Source organism: Xiphophorus couchianus, chromosome 19 (genome assembly GCF_001444195.1).
Source record: "Xiphophorus couchianus chromosome 19, X_couchianus-1.0, whole genome shotgun sequence".
NCBI classification, from domain to species: Eukaryota; Metazoa; Chordata; class Actinopteri; order Cyprinodontiformes; family Poeciliidae; genus Xiphophorus; species Xiphophorus couchianus.
Genome location: NC_040246.1, coordinates 20,260,996 through 20,277,119, shown reverse-complemented (window position 1 = coordinate 20,277,119; position 16,124 = coordinate 20,260,996). Strand labels below are relative to the sequence as shown.

General features: G+C 39.6%; 2 protein-coding genes across 2 annotated transcripts in view; both read right to left on the bottom strand.

Moving 5' to 3' along the window:
* LOC114134449 (mitochondrial peptide methionine sulfoxide reductase) overlaps window positions 1-5,943 on the bottom strand; it is a 64,491-nt gene extending 58,548 nt beyond the window's left edge. Inside the window, 1 exon segment of the mRNA XM_075410480.1 lies at window positions 5,905-5,943. The gene's annotated coding sequence lies outside the window, so the exon portion shown is untranslated.
* A 570-nt stretch (window positions 5,944-6,513) lies between these two features.
* ythdf2 (YTH N6-methyladenosine RNA binding protein F2) lies at window positions 6,514-14,925 on the bottom strand. The gene is made up of 6 exons (XM_028000633.1): window positions 14,718-14,925; window positions 14,467-14,491; window positions 12,388-12,467; window positions 9,774-11,468; window positions 8,206-8,271; window positions 6,514-7,915 (listed from the first exon to the last, which is right to left on the bottom strand). Exons 1-6 carry the CDS (start codon window positions 14,742-14,744, stop codon window positions 7,892-7,894), a joined length of 1,917 nt encoding a protein of 638 aa, XP_027856434.1. The 5' UTR covers window positions 14,745-14,925; the 3' UTR covers window positions 6,514-7,891.
* Window positions 14,926-16,124: the final 1,199 nt, after the last annotated feature.

Genomic DNA, 16,124 nt, shown 5'->3' with positions numbered 1-16,124 from the left:
GAAAAGAAAGATTCTGTTTGTGGTAGCATTGTGTAGGGTAAAACGGAAAAAGAGACTGATTGCAGTGATGACGAGTTTTTAAAAAAAGTGATTTCCTGGAGTGATTTGTATGATAAAAAGCTTCAATTCTGAAATCTTTTCCCTCTTTCCATCACACTTTACTGCTTGCAAATCGATTTGTGCGTCTGTGTGTGTTGATATTTAGGTCCTGCTTTCTGGTCTGTACAGATACATGCGCAGAGTGTACAGAGCGAGAGAGAACAGTAAAGAGATGGAGAGCAGGAGGGAGGGTGAGAGGGAGATAGCGACACAGCTTTACCAACTGGGATGAAGATCGGTTTGGTCTGGTTAAGCCGTACTGAGCTCCAGAGAACAAGCGACGCGTAGAGTCCGGCGCTTTGCTCACATCAGGACGTTGCGAAGCGTCGTTGGTGTGTCCTCGTGAAAAAGACGAGCGTCCTTCCTTTGTTTTGCTCTCAGGGGGAAGATGTTCTGCAGGAATGGTAGCGATCAGGTAGCCGGGCAGCTGCTCTCTTTATGGTGCAACAAAGGTAGCTTCGCTCGCTCGCTCTGCCGCGCTCGTCTCTGTTCTGTTTACCCAAACAGCATCTAAAGGCTGTGAACCCTGCTTTGATGACAACACTTTTTTTTTTACTCTCCCCCCCTCAAATTTTGTTGCTGCACATCCACATTTGCATGCGTGCATGTATATGTGTCGTTCAGTGCGAGCCACCGTTTGTAGTGTGTGTTTGTGTCTTTTTCTGTACTATCTGCACAGAAAACATAATATTTTTTAAATCGGACTGCACATTTGTGTGGAATTAACATGGCTGGCTGGCACTCTGACGTGTGAAAGACCCGCAGAGCCGCATCTGAGCCTACAGGGAGGACAGATCACAGGTGAGGAAAAGGGAATGAGAAAGTACAGCTGAGTGGAGGCAAAATATTTTTGCACTTTTGCAACAGAAAAGAGGAGAAAAAAATGCAGCAAAAGAAGAAGTGAAGTCCAACGTGCGGTACATTTCAGATTAGAGGAGAACATGGGAGCTGCGAATGCTTGGAAGTTTGGGTTTGAGCTCTTTGTGTTCACAGTGGACCTTGATTTAATTTCAATACAATTAAGGCACGCGGTGAATGCCAAGAGAGAAGCCACAGTCGACCCTCACCTGCAGCGTGTAGGCGACAGGACAGGGCTGCACAGATTAACACGTTTCACAATCCAGATTAACCACACACACCAGAGACTGCACGCACAGATCGAAGAGGAGCAAATGTATATTTTAGGACACAGACCCACAACCACTGGGCACTGGTCGGTTAACATACTGGTTTCCATATTGTCCCAGCAAACAGAGCCATAGGCAGCATTGCAGTGTTACTCCTGCAGCCAAGTGGACAGAGGGATCACACTGGGGGGATTTGCCATGTGGTGACAGTGGGACACTTCAAAGCTCTGTGTATTTTCTCGTGAGAATACGCTTCCTTGTGAGGTTAAAAAAAAAAAAAATACTGCCAACTTGTGGAAAGCAATAAATCAAACTCCTGCTGTGTATTTGTCTTGTAGAAAACTCAAAGTCATCCTCCTGCATGTTGGTTTATAACTTTAGCTTTGATTTCAGCTGCAACACGCTTACCTGCTTTTGAAATGATCCATTTGGATTTTTGACTTTCAGCATCACACTTGTGTCTTTTCCTTCTTTGAAACATTTCAATAAAGTCGTCGTTTTATGGACTGAACTTCTATCTGTAGTATTTCTTGTTAAAGCACAAAGAAAATCCAAAATGACAAAGCCTCAAGTAATTTTAATAATGAGCATAAATTATTGTATTAAATAAAAGAAAATCACAGCCCTACATCAAATGATTCATGCTGCAAATCGCTGCAGGAAACAAAGATGCGAGCTGACCTACATCCCAGATGATGGAGGCAGAATACGCAGAAGGTACAAAAATAAGAATTTTTTTTTAGGGTAAAAATTAATTATTTACAATAAGTTGACATTTATAATTCAGATTTTTTTCAGATCACACACAACAGCAACTAAAAACTTCACAAACAAATTTATTTAAGAGCAAAAGCTGTGTCTTATTTAAAAAAAAAAAAAGATGCCACAGCTATATAGCAGGTCTATATCTACGCGTTTCTATTCGCATGCATTCATCTCCTCACAATCAAAGTGTGCAGGGGGTGAGCGTGCCACATATGTTGAGACAGAGGTCATCAACTGCTTTCAGGTCCCTCTGCCTGTCTGCACATTATGCATCGTCACAATGCTCAACACAATTAGGAGACATGCGGAGGGGGATGCCGAACACATCAAACACTGCAGAACCCCTGGTGCTGGAGAGCAGGTGACCATAGACAGACGGCCCCTCCCCCACCTCCGAGAAAAATGATCTCCCAACATGACATCTTTTTTTTCTTACATATATGTAAGAAAACAGAGGTAAAAAATGCCATGAGGCTGCCTTATTCAATTAATACTAAAATAAAATAAACATAAATAGCGTAAAATAGATTATTCTGAAACTTCCGACTGACAATACGCATTTAAAATGCATTGATACAATAATATTCTCAGAAAAAGATTGTGCGATCTATCTTTTAATACAAACTACATTATGATATTTAGAGGATTCATTTTCTCATTTTGATTTGGAGATTATTTTTTTCCAGTAAAATGCAGGAGAAGACACAGAAAATCTAATTTAGTCACGTAAATAGAGGTCGGGTTGGTGACATGGCGAAGCGTCACTAATGGAAGAAAGAAATGGATGCCTTATGATAATGAGGCAAAAATAAAGCAGAACCATGACCTTGCAGTGCAAAATGAACCCAAACCGTGTAATACGTCGCTCACAAAAGAATCTCATGAGTCGAAAATATTTTCTCTGGATTGATCTTGTCAGGATTTAAAATATATGTAAATAATTATATCTTCAATCATAGCTGTATGATAATTCTGATATTTTTTTATTTGATTTTTTTTATCTTTATAGATTTGATCCATTTACAGAAAAGAAAACGTGGGTTGAGGATGCCATCTCAAACACCATCACAAACTCTCCCATCATGTCTGTTAGTTTGCTGCTTCATCTCCAGCATGCTCTCAGCGTAATATGCACTCTGTGGGATGTTCCGGAGCTGACCCTCCTCCTCCTCCTCTTCCTCCTCCACCTCCAGCACCACTTTCTCTTTCTTTCTTCCCTCTCCGTATGAGGCATCTCCATGCGCCCCTGCTTTATGGCTGCTCATTTGCATCCCAGGAGGGGCTGAAAGGCGTCCCCAGAGACACGCAGATAAGGGTCAGAGGAGAACCCCTTGAGGGCGGCACGCTTGCCTCGCACACACACCCTCCCCCCCACCACAACACACAGACGACACGTGCCATGGAGCTCCCTCCCGACACACTCAACGCTCACCAGCCGTGGCTCTTTTATCGGCTGTTGTCACTTTGTTAGATGCTGTCTATTCATGATAAACTTGCCTTTAATAAGGGTGAATCTGATTTCCCAGGGTTATCCCTAGCAGTGGGCGACATGGACTTAAAGTTTTATCATGATATTTTGCTTTACTGTTGTGATAATGAAATATTTGGGGTGGGCATTTATTGTATTGTTTATCATTTATTATGCATGCCATAATAAGAATTTTGATTTATTGTTGCAATAAATTCTTATTAATGATGTTAAAACCCCCAAAACTGTCCCTATAGAGGGATTGTTATTTTTACATCTTTCTTCACTGTTTGTTTAATGAGAGCGTAGATTTATATAAGTAATTTGAAAATGTGATTCAAAGCTGTTATTGTGTGCAGTCACACGTCTGCATGTAACGTTTATCATTATCACAGCAGTACTCCAAAATATCGTGATAAAAATTTTAAGTCAATATTTCCCACTCCTACGATAAACGTGATAAGAACGATTTAAATAACTGAGAGTGAATGGGGACGTTTGTGTGTTGCGGAGAAAAATTACCTCGGGGGTGAAGCAAGTCAAAATGCATCAACACAACGAATCTAATATGGCATTTAAAGAACAAGCACTTGAGGAAGTGTGGCTATATCGAGGCTCAATGTAGGAAAAAAATGAATATCCGGAGCGGCCAGATAGCAGGTAAAGCAGCGCACAGCTACCAACACTCACCCAGATTAGCACCACAGTCAGAAAACTAAACAAATAACCTGAAACCAAGTCTTTGAACTGGCGGTTTAAGACGCTGGTTCTGCTCTCGCTCTTGGACTGCCGCTACGCGCTACTGGTAGTAATATTTCACAGCAACCTCCACCAGACAGTGAACTCTCACAGTGAACAGCTGCAGCATGTAACTTAAAAAAAAGATTTTAGATATGTTTAAATTAGGTGAATTTGTCGCCAGATAATTTTTCCATTTTGCCAGATATCATAGTATCATTTAAACCTAAAGCGAAAAATGAACAACCATTCCAGGCAATCGGCAGTGATTTGCGGAGATCGGCCTCATTGATGATCAGTATCGGAATCGTCAGAATGTCAGAATGTGCACAACCTTGTTAAAAAGGTCAAATTTTTGTAGCATAAAAAAATTCTACAACCAAAAAAAACTTTTTTTTTCCAACTTTAACGCGACATGCCTAGTGTACAAGTCAACTAAAAAACACATTTAGTAAGAGAGAATAACTCGACTAAAACAGATTCAGTTTTTCCTCCTACCAACAACTTTCCTGTCATTGCCTCTGATCTCCTCTGATCTCATTCAATCATCAGAGATGACAGACGTCATGTGTGGGGTTCCCCAAGGTTCCATCCTCAGACGCCTCCTATTTAGCATACATGCTTCCGCTAGCTCACGTTATATTAAGTAATTATGAGATTAGCTACCATAGGTATCATAGGTATGCAGGTGATTCATAACTCTTTATCATAATGTCGCCAGGTGACTATAAACCCATTCAAGCACTTAAGAGAGGCTTGAAACAAGTCAATGGATGGATGTGCCGTAACTTTCTCCAGCTCAGCACAAACAAAACTGAAGTTATCTTTGGACGCAAACATGAACAATGTAGAGTTAGCTACTGCAGCTAAAAACTACTGATCAGGCCCAGAGGCTGATGGAAAATAGATTTTAAAATACTTTTGTTAGTTTATAAATCATTGAATGGCTTAGCACCAGAATACTTTAGAGCTGTTGTTTTTCTATCAAGCTTCCAGACCAATCAAGTCTTCTGGTTCAAGTCCACTCTGCATTCCCAGAATCAGAACCAAACAAGGAGAAGCAGCATTCCAGTTTATGGTTCACTAATATGGAGCAAATTTCCAGAGAAATGCCTAATTGTTGAAACACTGAGCTCCTGCTGTTGGCTTGGAGGTGGCTAAAAACCCACTGTTTATGTCATACACTTAAATCCTACTTCAATCTACTGTTAATATGCTGACAGTCTGACTGCAAGAATATCAAATAGCTAGCCAATTTATTTTTTACTAACAAGTCTACATCGGTACAAATATTAGATTTTTGCTTGTTTAAATGGGAAAAATGCGTCAAAGTGCACAATATATGCCCTTTTGAAATTGTTTTTTCCAAATGTAATATGTTGGAGGACATCAAACTAGACATTACGATGATTATCATGGCACTTAACACCCACATCACTTTAAAATCTCTATTTCTAAGACCTATACAAACCGCTGAGACACCTCTATCCCTTAAGAAACAGGTTCAGAAATTTAGAACATCCGAAATGAAAACTGTAATACAGCCTGCTGTTTATTTACACACCAACGTTGCGAAAGCGTGACCAAATATTCTTGAAAAGCCAAATTCAGTTCGTTTCTTGCAGATTATAAAGCTTTTCTCAATTTTTGATCAGATGACATGTGATAAATTTCCACACCAGTACACTTTATAGACGTATCGCTTACCTCGTGTCCAGGAAGGAAGGGCGATGAACTGAACCCGACCGAAGAACTTGGCAGGGTAAACGGTCCTGTGTCGCCCTCTTGCGTCCACTTCGACTATTACAGAAATAATTTCCAAGACAGAAAATGGCGGAATGTGGATTAATCAAATATTTATAATTACTGAATCTTGTACGTGTCGTCTTTTACAAAATGTCATGTTCCACAAATGAGTGAGTTTATGTAAGGTTTTTAATCAAGCTAAGTCACCACATTTCATGCCAAAAAATAACTGAAGCGATCCAAAATACGTAGTTCTAGAATGTATTTTCAATTTACCTTATGCAGGTAGAAGATGCATTATTCTTAACACAATTATGAGAAGTTGACAGATATACCCAGACAATTTCACAGCAGATATTTGACTTGAATGGCTAAAGAACACAAAGGTGTGTCTCCAAGAACTGCATTCTATTTGTATAAATTCTGGTTTGACACACACTTGGCCCAAAAACCGACATGCACCAATGCAGAAGTGGAATTCAATCCTCGTGAAAATATCAGTTTAAACTTTACTGGTTTAAAGGAGAATAAGTGCAAGTACAAATAGCCAATGAGAAGCAAAACCCAACATAACTTTGTGGAGCATCTTTATTATGCCACAAATAAAAGCCAGTAGATCTCAAGGTTTCCTTTTTTTTCTAAACTGACAATGACACTGAGCAATGCATGGCTGCAATTAATGATTTATTATGAATGTCTGGCTGAGCAGAAATAAGAATTGGGGAGTGTGGAGGACAAGGTGACACAGAAAAGTGGAGCTGTAGGAAAGGCAAAGCAGGGTTAAAGTAGAGCCTCCATCATTTGCAGGCTGATAACTGAGCAGAAAAAAAAACACTAATACCATGTAAAAACAAGCTGAATAAAGAAGCCACTTTCAATTCGAACATAAGGAATGGACACAACTCTGCTGAATATACCACATTTATTACTTTAGAACTGATTAATAGAAAGAGTGGGGGCAAGGCCACTCGCATCAGTCATAAGAAAACGGAAGGAAAAAAAGCAGCCCATAGCAACAATGACTCAACTTCTTCGAGAAAGAAAAAAAGGCGGAAATAAAGTCTAATGAAGACTGTTAACAGACGGCCCCATTTTTTCCCCATAAAATTATACAGTGAGCAAAAGCTCATCAACTTAACATGTTCTCTGAATTTAAACATTTAACCCCATTCCTTTGTTTTCCTGCCTTGATCCTCCTCACCCCACATCTCCTACACACTCCGACAACATGTGAAAAACACAGAGGGCTTTTCTTTTTTTTTTGTTTTAAACGAACATCTGTAGTCCTCCTAAACAAAAACATGGCAAGCATGTACAAACAGAAACTGAAGTGAGAATAGTTGGCACCAGCCGTCGGTGAGGAATCCACTGTGGAAGAAGTTGCTCTGGGTTTCTTGGTTGACGATCTGAGCATTATTTGCAGACAGGTGTAAGGGTTGCTTTTAAAGATGAAAATCTTTCCATTCTTTTTTTTTTTGGCAGAGGGGGACACTAAATTTTTCCATTTGCTTTCTGTATGGATTTTTGATCATTAAGGTTTGTGTGAGAATTACAGACTGAAGTCTTGGACCATAAAAAAACAGATGCCAATCCTTGCATTTACAAAAAAAAAAAGGAAGAAAGAAGGAGAGGAAAAAGCAGCGTACAAGGAAAAAGCGTATGTAGTGGAATGGGGTATGGCAAAAAAAAAAAAAAAAGATTTCAGCTAAGGATGCTATGCATTTAGTTGTAGTCCTATGAATAATTGTTTCCTTTTTACTACAAGTTCAAAGTAAGTCTTCAAAGTCAAAAAAAAAAATCAAAGTCTTCATTTAGTTTTTTTTCCTTTTGTCCTTTGTTAAATCTTCACCCCTATTAGAATTTCTTAGAGATCTGAATGTAATAATGTACTGGAGCGGACAGGGTTTTAGGAAGGGGCATTGCAGTCCTTTGACCAAAGCACCAACTGTTACTTGACTCGTCCTTGGCGCTCCTGGAAAGAAAAAGCAAGAAAAACAATTAAAAACAATAATTACAAAATAAAGTACAATAAAACATTTTTTCTTCCATTTCCAATGAATTATAACAGAAGGGGACGTGTGGAGCATGTAAACAAGATAATAGAGATTGTATACTGTGAAGAGTGGATATCACTGTATCAAATAACCGACGATGTAGGTAGAATAAAAAAAGCAAACACATTTTTATTAAAAAGTCAACGTATCCGGGCATAATTCAACAATACATGTGCATCAAATTACTCCTGAGCTCAAGCAAAGTTACCTGAAGCCTGTAATGACTCCTGTTGCTTGGGTTGCTGGGATATGGCTCACTGCCTTGGACCTCCACCTGTCAAACACAGAACAGAAAACTGAGCACAACATAAAAAATGTCATTTCCATCTATAGATTTCAATTATAACCAAACATTTTAGATTAAAAACAACTTTGATACTGTAAAAAGAATATAGGTTGTGCTTCAGAGATAGAGTACAATTAGAGCAGTAATCCAATACAAGAAGTTATTTCCAGAAATTTATGAAAAACTATTTATAAGCATTTATTTAAATGTTCAAAATTACATTCAAGAAATGTAAAACTACACAGCAAAGAAAAAAAACCCAAAAAACGCATTCTGGGATGTAAAAGCATGTTTCCAAAAATCATACATGTACAGTTTAACTATAAAACTGTTCTGTGTGCAAACAAATGGAAGAAAGGAATAAATATTAGATTTTATCAAACACCCCGACCTGTGAAAGAATTCAAACTCTGCTGCTTGATACTTTTATTCCTCATGCTTTAAATTCACTATGTAAAGAATAAAGTGCAACAATGGTAAAGTAAAGATAGTATTTCACTGTTTCGTGGTTTTATCCAGTTCATTGTAAAGCCAAAAGTTAAAGGTTACAATAAAAATTAGGGAGCTAAGCTTCTGGACTATACCAGAAAATGTGTAAAAATATTACTAAATACACACACCCTATTGTCTGTTACGGCAAGTAGCTACTGCACACATTGGTATATTAAAATAACTGGAGATAGGTGCGATGCATGCCTATGTTCTCCTTCCATCACTCTGTGGCCTTTAGCATTTTAGCCAAGGTCATTTGTGTCCAGTGAGTATCTGCTGCCATGAGACTCCAACTAAATATTACATTAGCATGTAAAATGCACTTGGAATATATTAACCAACAATTATTGCTCTTCAAACAGTCCTTTGTAACATATTGCACACACTCATGTTGCGATGATATTTTGTCCAGCTGTATTTCCTGCATACAAAACCACCACCAATATGGCGGCTAAGCTGAAAAATAAACCACGCAAAAAAAAAGTCATTCACACAGGGTATTTCCAGTTTATCATTTGACTCATGACTAAAATATTTAAGAACTGCACAATACTTTGCTATATTGTCATGTGTTTGCATTTTAACACTGAAAAGCAGTAATTGAAGGCTAATATACACAAAGTGTCATCAATATACACTTTGAATGCCAAGAAGGATAGATACAAGACTCACTGTAGTAGATTCCCACAATTGACAGATTATGGTAATCTGTCAGAGGTCATGAGTAAAAAGAAAAAGTGGATTTCTTCTAATCGATACTACAATCATTACATTCACCAACAATAACACTTTTTTTAAATATTGTGCAGCTCTAGTGATAAACAGAAGGGATAAGCAAGTCATTACAGAGAAAATAGTTAAACAGAATAAAAATGAAACTCGTAGTAATAAACTTTTCATTCTGTATAATATGACAGAAAAATGCAATATTTAAAGACATTCAGAGTTGAACAATTTTTTTATTACACGTTTCAATCATGTTAGGAATGGTGTTTTACCTTTTTCACACACTCTTCCTCCTCCTGACGCTTCTCATAGTGAGAGAAGTCATCGAAGATGGAAGTGGTGTGTTTATATCCAGCGATGATCTTTAACACCTGCCTGGCCTTGTCCAGCGGTACCTCCTGTGTGTCCCGAGAGTTGGTCACCGGTTTGTTTTCGTTGTTCTCTAGCCGAATGTGCCTCAGCTGACTGTTGGGAACGTCTTTAACAAAGATCCAGCGCACGTCGAAGCGGCCCTTCCACTTGTCCTGCGACCACACGCCAGCAGACGTGTTGTAGTCCACCGGTGAGCGCATCTCCGCTACACCGCAAAAGTGCCCGCTACCGTTGACGCTGAACAGAAGATAAAGCGGCCCTTTGCCCGCCAACGAGCGGTAAGCGGCGTCGAGCCGTTTGTTGCCGTGCTCCGTGCTGCACCAAATGTTGTACTTGATGGAGCGGTGGATGTCGTCCTCGGAGTAGCTCTTGATGATGAACACGCGGCCCTGCTTGAGGTTCCAGTCGAAGTCCTTGGGGTTGTAGTTGTTAACCATGCGCAGCTTTTCTAAAACGGGGTGAGGCTCAGACGGGACTCCGGGAACCACGCCGACGCTGGAAGAGGAGGGAGGCGACTGGCCTGAGCCGCTTCCACCGGCGTCTCCAAACCCATTGGCCCGGTTACGCGGAGGGACCCAGCGAGTTGGTTGAGAAGGCTGCTGCTGTTGGTGGTTTGGCGGTGGCGGACCCTGGGAGAGGGGCTGGGGTATCTGAGCCATACCTGGCTGTCCAGTAGGTGGAAGATGATGCTGCCCCAGCTGGGAGACAGGTGGAACCAGCTGTCCATTGCTCAGAGGCATCTGTGGGTTCCCTGCAGCTGTGGCTCCAGGCTGCGGAGAAGCCTGATTAGGTGGCTGCCCGTTGCTGGGAATAGAGGGCACCTGATGAGGGGTGGCAGCTTTGGGCATGGTGCCCTTGTTGTCCCAAGTGCCAATGTCCATGTTGTGTTTAATGGGCGGAGGAGGCAAATTGGCACCTGCCATGCCACCCTTGGTTTTAAGCTTGGGTTGAGGCTTGGCGGGTTTGCTGGCGATGTCGGCCCAGGAGGCCGGCTTGGCTGGGGCAATGGAGACAGGAGGCATGCTGGGAGGTCCAACAGAAGATACAGGGCCCAAGGGCCCCCCACCAGGCAGCCCAGAGCCAACCACCTTCGGAGCCATTTCTCCATTCCCACCAGGGGCAGCACCACCGATTTTAAGACCCGCCATGCCCTGGTCCAGGCTGTTCATGCCAGGTGCCTTGTTGAGGGGTTCGTTGGCAGCAGGTGCAAATGGAGACTGTCCATCAATCATGGCACCCCCAAGCGAGCTGGGGGCATAGGCGTAGCTGCTGCTGTAGCCAGAACTCTGCGGTGTCCCCGACTGTCCCTGAGAGCTGCTGTTGCCCCATGCGGAGAAGTCGATGCCGCTGGGGAAAAAGTTGAAGCCATGCTGGCCCAGGAACGGGTTGCTCCCCAGGGGGCCAGGCTGGCCGAACATTGCATCTGGGAGGTAGTGGGGTTCACCATTGCTCAGCTGTCCATAGGAGGCCAGGTAAGGCATAGGAGGGTCCCCACCAGTGGACCATGCTGCCTCATTCAGGGAGTAGGAAAAGCCAATGGAAGGACTGTAGTAGCTGGGCATGTACGAGTCCGACATGGCCGTATAGGCATTGCTCTACAACAGAAACGGACACGGTATTAATAGTATTTCAAATAACACTCAATATTATTTCTGCACATTTATCATGCGAAAATTCCATATTTTTTCCAGAATCTAGCGTACTTTTCAACCAATTTTTGCAGTATAAATACAAAAGTTCACTATGAAGTCATTTGGAGATACTTCCACACTGACTGGACTCGGTAAATATAAATGACTTAAGAGGATGGATAAACGGTAGCAAATTATGCCAACAACAGATTGAAGGGTGGATACAAGTTTTACAAGTCAGTTTCAAACCCCTTAAAAATAACACTGGATAAGACTTCAGATCCCAAAATATCAGTTTAGTCTAAAAGCATTACCAATAGTGCAACTAAACAGGATTATAATGAAAACAAAATTTCCTCAAATATTTAAGCACAAATAGGCCTTCAGCATCTCTCACTTATTTTATTTTGTAACTTCCCAGTAGAGAGAGGTTGCAAGCGAACCTCTCTCTACTCCATGGTATTTCCTTACAGGTAAAACAACAACCAAATATTTGTTAAAAGTTTTCAGATATAAAATCCTTCAGTGTCCTGTCTGAAAAGCAAAATAAATGACACTCTACAGATTAAAAGGCATAGGATTACTTTTTAATGAATGAAAGTGAATCAGTGATGCCCCAGATAACAGAATTCAACTGGAAACAAGTTTTTGTAAATCAAGTTTCAAATTCTTTTACATGTAAAATTCTTTTTTTAAATTTTAACCCATTGTAGGCAAATAGGTAGGTCGTTTTTTGTGGTCATTTTTTTATTTAATTTGTAAACTCCACTTCCATCATTGTCAAAAAAGAATAAAGATATGATTTTTATTAATGCATGAGGAAAATGCGGTCATGGTGGTCAACATGATTCATCAACTTCTCAAACATTGGTCAAATGCTCACCTGTCTGGCCTGAGTATTCAGGTAAGGCTCAAACTCATCGTCATTCAAAGTATCCTTTTGGGTCACAGCTCCGTTTTGCACTGAACAGAAAAAAGACAAACAGCTTTGTGAATCCGATATAGAAATGTTACAGTTTCAATTTATATCATCATGATCGCCTGTTATATGGCAAGATTAAACTTATCAGATGATGAGGGAGCAGCCTGAGCAAGTAAAAAGTTAAAAGATGTTTTGATGTACTGAAGAGGTGGACTTTGTTACAGTTAACAGATCAAAATGATATAAAAACCCATGAAAGACAGAAATGTGAGTAAGACTACAATAAAGTGAAATGTAACACATAAGAAATATTAGTTATTAACTGCTGTCTATTGGCTATGTTACCATCGGTGAATCTGGGCTGATAGTTCTGTAACGGTCACTGGATTTGCAATTGCATAAGTGACTTTTTAGGATCTTTAATGATAATGTAAACTCAGAATGCTATATAGTCTAAAGTTTTTAAGTATTAGTAAAACAAAATTCAACTAATCTGGCATCTCTGATTTCAAACCAGAGGGGAGGAAACGGTGTCTAATGGTGCTGAGATTATCAGAAAAATGCTAGTGCTGGAAAACTGTGATAACAACATTGACATTTTTTTCACATTCCCTTCTTTACCATTACACAATGTTGCCACCACTATGGGTGGTTTTAGATTCTCAGTCACTAAACATGTAGATCCTCTTTGAGGCTTAGGAACCTTGACAGTAAATGTAACTGGTCCGATATAATATCATTACACACAGTGTGAATGAATGACATTTAATATACAGTATCCAACCAAATATTGCAACCACCCAAGCAATGTTTTATAATCGCAATGTTGCATCAAAACTATGATTTAAAGTACATCCGATGCAAAATCTTAAAATCAGTAGCAGAATCCTCCCAATGTGATACATGACAAGTCAAATTTACTTGACGAAAGTAAATTTTCCTTTCAAAATGTCTAAATATATTACAATTGATAGGTTAGACAGAATAGACATCCAGGACTTTTGAACATTTTGTTTGACAGACGTCTGACAATTTTTCATAAACAATCTCAAATTCAGTACATCTATTAAAACAACAGTTGATTTTTTTTTATTATTATTTCTAATTTTATTGTCCAATAGATTAAAGCCTCAAGAATTAATTGTCTTTAGACTAATGGAATGTGTAAAACATATTTCATAACTATATAAAAAAATAAAAAATTACACACATTTTGTGATGATATTACATTTTGGGTTGCAACTTGTCATTTTGGGAGGACATAACTGCTTGAGGATTTTGGATTTTAACATTTTAAACCTTCATATACGTTTGTGGCATTTGAAGTTGGTTTTAAATGAAATCCTTTTGACATTCAACTCTTCTGAAAATGTTGATGGCAAATTTTGCCGAAATGTCTTCTGGGATCCTGCTATACATTATGTATCATAGTAAAGATTGATAACCGCAAGTGAAATTATAGAAACAGGTTAAAATTAATTTAAATGTAGAGTTATAGCATTAGCGGTAAAGTGGTGGTAAAGCATGTGTAGAGACGTGTCGTTTCGGGTTAACATAGCAATATGCTAACATTAGCACGCTACCAAGCGTCCTTTCAACTTGACGGTCTTGGCTAACATTAACCACAGAGAAAGGCACCTGTAGATTAAACACAGCTAAAATGCCGTTAATGTGTGCTGTAGAATCAGACTGAGTGGTAAAATGTTGTCTTTGTTCAGTTCTTTGGTCAGAAAAGCGTCCAGTCTAACCAGGAAAACGATGCCGACGTGAATCATTTTGCTATTAACATTAGCAAGTCAACGCTACCTGTGGGGACCTTTTTAAAACTTGTACCGTAAACGCCCCAGAACTGGTTTTAGATAAACCAACGTTGCATCTTTTATATTTAAACCTAAAATATGCGTAAAACTAGTTTGTGATAGACATAGAGGGGCCTTTAACCAGCAACAAGCTAACAGAACTCACGAACGCAGGATTTTCAGAGCGCACGGCACGTAAGGAGATCCGTATTCACAACCCCAGTCAGTGAGTAGCTCTTACCTTTATTAGCTAGGCCTTTCGGTCTCTGGATTGGGTCCAGGTGATTCATGAAGGTTTGATTTATGAGAAGAGAGGAAGGGGAAAAAATAGATGAAGAGATGTATTTTCACCAGTCAGTTTGTTTTGCAGGTGGTCAGGCCTACTGCACTACTGAGCCACAGCCGCTGCCTCGAAGCTAAGCTACCTGCGCTAGCCGTCGCGATGCTGACAAATTTGGCCCTCGCAAACGTTCAGAAAATACCTCTTTTTACCTGTTCAAGAAGGCTGCTGGCTGACATGTCTTTCCCCCCCACGGCCTGTGTAACTGTATTCTCTCCTAATTAACAGCGGCGGGGTGTATAATTTGTCCGGCTATGAAGGAGTTTCAGGCAAGCACTCTTATCTTTCTACAGAGCCTGGTTTCTACACAATGGCGGGCTGCAGTTTGCTTGACAGACTCCTCAACATGGCTGGGCGGCCCTCGTCAACTCAGAATGACATTTATTCACAACGAACACGCGCCCTCTAGTGGCTTGGAGGAAGAATATATGAATAGTCCATTAAAGGTGGGTAGAACACCCTAATTATGCTCAAGAAGGAGTAGCACTACTTCAAACAAATTAGGGTCTTTCTGTTTGTATTTTTTGTTCTTTTTTTTTTTGTTTAGAAAAAGTCAGAACCTTAAGATTAAAGTCAGTTTAATTTCACAATTCTCACTTCTGGAATTTTTAGAAAAAAAATCAGAATTCTAAAATTAAAGCCAGAATTCTTTTTTTTTCTCTATGGCTCTAATCGTCCTCCGCAACTTCAACATAGTTTTACTAATATACAAATGAAATGTAGCCACCTCAGGAATTACTCAAGAGTTTAAAAAAAATAAATTTCAACTTAATGGCTACTATTAACTTAAGTACTGAGTAACTGATCACAATATCTTATGATGTGATCAGATAGGCAAAACATAGTTTTGTGCAACTTCTAGTATTTTAAATATTGAAAAGAGAAGTATAATATAAATAAATGACCTCCAAAAGGCACAACAAGGTCAACAAATAGAAATAGCATTAGAATAACAAATCCTGTGCACGAAAAAGAAGTCTCACTTTAACATAAACTAGATTTGTGAGTCTGTCTGGTGCTTTTTTAGTGAAAATGCGTTTACCTTTCATTTAGTGAAGTACGTCACAGTGGATAGAGTATCCAGATATTTAACCCAAGTTAGCAATACTAAATGTAGCTAGTTGTTACCCACTTCTGAAAAGAACTTTAGATGTTACAGCCCTCAAAGCTTAACTTTTCATTTAAATATTTATCCAAGACACTTTAAACATGTATAGCAATTTGCAAAGTATTTATGTTTTCTAATTTTGTCACATTGCCACACCAACCTAAAGTTCATTTTATCAGGATTTGAGTTGACTGACTAAGAGAAAGTAGTGCATAGTTACAAATTAGAAGAAAAATCATAAATAAATTTCTATTTTATGCAAATAAAAATCTGAAAGTGTGACCTGCATTTGTATTCAGCCCTCCTGGTACTTGGTAGAATCATATTATGGCGCAATTGCAGCTGTGAGTCCTTTGCAGTGACGTGCGGTCAGGGGAGGCAAGTGAAGCAGAGCCTCACCTGTCATAATGGAAAAATATGATAAAATAATTTAAATAGCTATTTTCACCCT

What these genes read in the sequence shown, in the direction of transcription:
- ythdf2 (XM_028000633.1), bottom strand. Translation starts at nt 14,744, where the DNA reads ATGTCAGCCAGCAGCCTTCTTGAACAG. An exon ending in TGAATACTCAGGCCAGACAG is followed by an intron (nt 11,469 to 12,387) that starts GTGAGCATTTGA and finishes TTTCTGTTGTAG; the next exon opens with AGCAATGCCTATACGGCCAT. An exon ending in AGGAAGAGTGTGTGAAAAAG is followed by an intron (nt 8,272 to 9,773) that starts GTAAAACACCAT and finishes TGTGTTTGACAG; the next exon opens with GTGGAGGTCCAAGGCAGTGA.